We start from the raw sequence: 2,577 nt of genomic DNA on the forward strand, positions 1-2,577 counted from the left end.
GGGGGACAGGCTGGAGCTGGCCACAAACCTGCCCAAGCAGTGAGGCCTCTTCAAAGACGCTGGGAATTTTCAACTAACCAGTGAAACCTGGGAGGCTGTGGCCTCGGAAGCAAATCCCACGTGGGTGCCTCTGGTCACTCAACCCTCACCCGCTTGGAGGCACCCCCCAACCCCTGCCTGCTTGGACAGGCTGTGAGGGCCTGGAACCCTGCCCCTGCTGTGCTCTGGGCTGAGCCTCTCTGCTGGGCACACGAACTTCCTGCCACTCTGCCCAGAGGCAGTCCATGGCTCTGCCCTCTAGAAGTTCCCAGGCCAGTGAGGCCAGCATGTGCCAGGCTTTTTCACTCTGTGCCAGTTTCAGAGATGCCTGGAGACTCAGACACTGCCCCACTCCTGGCTAGTTCTTAGTCTGATGTGGGAGGCACACATGGCCCTGACCCAGTCTGATGGAAGAGGCACAGATGGGCTTGATCTGGTCTCATGGGGGAGGAACAGATGGCCCTGACTTAGTCTAATGGTGGAGGAACAAATGAGGCCCTGATCTAATCTGATGGGAGAGGCACAGATGGCTCTGACTCAGTCTGATGGAAGAGGCACAGATGGCCCTGACCCTGTGTAATGGGAGAGGAACAGATGAGGCCCTAATCTGAGGGGAAAGGCACTGATGGCCCTGACCCAGTCTGATGGGGGAGGCACAGATGGCCCTGAGCCAGTATGATGGGGGAGGCACAGATGATCCTGATCTAGTTTGATGGGAGAGGTAGAGCTGACCCTGACCCTGTCTAGTGGTAGAGAAACAGATGAGGCCCTGATCGAATCTGAGGGGAAAGGCACAGATGGCCCTGACCCAGTCTGATGGGGGAGGCACAGATGGCCCTGAGCCAGTATGATGGGGAAGGCACAGATGACCCTGATCCAGTCTGATGGGGGAGGCACAGATGACCCTGATCCAGTTTGATGGGAGAAGCACAGATGACCCTGATCCCATCTGATGGGGAGGCATAGATAAGGCCCTGATATAATCTGATGGAGGAAGCGCAGATGGCCCTGACCCAGTCTGATGGAGGAGGAACAGATGGCACTGACCCAGTCTAATGGGGGAGGCACAGATGGTCCTGACCTAGTGTGATGGTGGAGGAACAAATGGCCCTGACCTAGTCTGATGGGGGAGGCACATGGCCCTGCCTGACCCAATCTGACTGGCAGGAGCACAGGGTGGCAGAAGGAGCAGGGGACTCTGGAGTCCACAGAGGTGGGTTTCAATCGTCCTTTCTCTTATCAGTGGGCTTTGGGCATGTAATGAAACCTCTCTCAGCCTGTTTTCTCTCTGATAAACTAAAACGACCACATCTACTCCATGGGTGCTCTGAGAGCTCCAGGGGATAAAATCTTAAAGCTGCAGGCATAGAGCACTCAGATTTGTTTGCAGCCCTGATTAATACACGTTTGTTAAAACCTTACCATGAATGGTATGTTATCTTAGCTGCTCCTGTGAGGTGTGTGTCAAGCACCATCTCTGTCCCCTTTCACCAATGACACGGTTGAGCACTGAAGAAAGGAAGGGGGCACCCTCGCGTCCACAGTGAACAAGGGGGACACGGTGACAGAGGGGGAAAGAGCACCAGGCAAGGGTGGCCAGGTCATCTGCTGTCATTCACGCAGCCTGTGAAGCCTTGGGCAAGACCCTTCCTCTCTGTGGGCTTCTGTTTCCCACTGGTGCAATGCGGGGGCTGCACATTCAATCCCATTGTGGGTATCAGATTCATTTCTTCTAATGACATCTCTCCCCAAGACTATGCTGTGAACGTGATAAAAGCAGAACTTCTCTGGCTTCGCTTCTGCCCCCCGAACCCCCTCCCTTGGCCCGTGGGCCCACCTAACCCCACTTCTGGCCGGGACAATCTCTCAGACCCCTCCAATGCCACTGCCCAAGCCCCAGCCTTTTGGCATCCATGTACAGAACTCTTTTTCTTCCACCCACGACGTCTTGTGCACAGCCTGGGTAACGCGTGAGCCCCAGAGTCATGCCCCCCTCCTTCCCGGGTCATGCAGCAGACTCAGCTGTGAGACCCTGGACAAGTCACTTAACTTCTCTGGGTCTCAGCTTTTCCGTCTGTAAAATAGGGAAGGGTTAAGCACAAAGTAAATGCTCAATCAGGGTCTCCATGTACAGTTGCACACGTTGTTCACAAAAATATATATGCGGTGCCCTTGTCTATGATTACAATGACCTGTTTCCCTCCTTGCTCTTGCTTCAAGTGAGCTCGGCCCTCGCTGTGCAGTGGAAGTTGGGGAAGAAGTTCCCCAGAGCTGTGCCTCTGTGCAGGGGCCGTGGGACTTGCCCCCATCCTCAGCCCCTGCCCAGCCTGGTGCCTGTTTCTGTGGGACCCTCTCCACTTGCCTCTCTCTCTGCCCCATATGTGCTGCTTATAGGCACGGACCCAGAGGAGACCATTCTCCACGCCTTCAAAGTGTTCGACACTGAAGGAAAAGGTTTTGTCAAGGCCGATGTGTAAGTTTCCCCCTGACTGCCTTGGGTTTTCCTGCCTGCAAAGGCTCAGGGGAATAAGCCAGCTC

General features: G+C 55.1%; 1 protein-coding gene across 1 annotated transcript in view; it reads left to right on the top strand.

The window, feature by feature from the left end:
• MYL10 (myosin, light chain 10, regulatory) overlaps positions 1-2,577 on the top strand; it is a 15,319-nt gene that overhangs the window by 9,907 nt on the left and 2,835 nt on the right. Inside the window, exon 6 of the mRNA XM_011985187.1 lies at positions 2,434-2,512. Coding sequence (XP_011840577.1) covers positions 2,434-2,512 — 79 coding nt within the window. The remainder of the gene's footprint in view (positions 1-2,433; positions 2,513-2,577) is intronic.

The sequence above is a fragment of the Mandrillus leucophaeus genome, unplaced genomic scaffold, assembly GCF_000951045.1.
Source record: "Mandrillus leucophaeus isolate KB7577 unplaced genomic scaffold, Mleu.le_1.0 Scaffold280, whole genome shotgun sequence".
Taxonomy (NCBI): Eukaryota; Metazoa; Chordata; class Mammalia; order Primates; family Cercopithecidae; genus Mandrillus; species Mandrillus leucophaeus.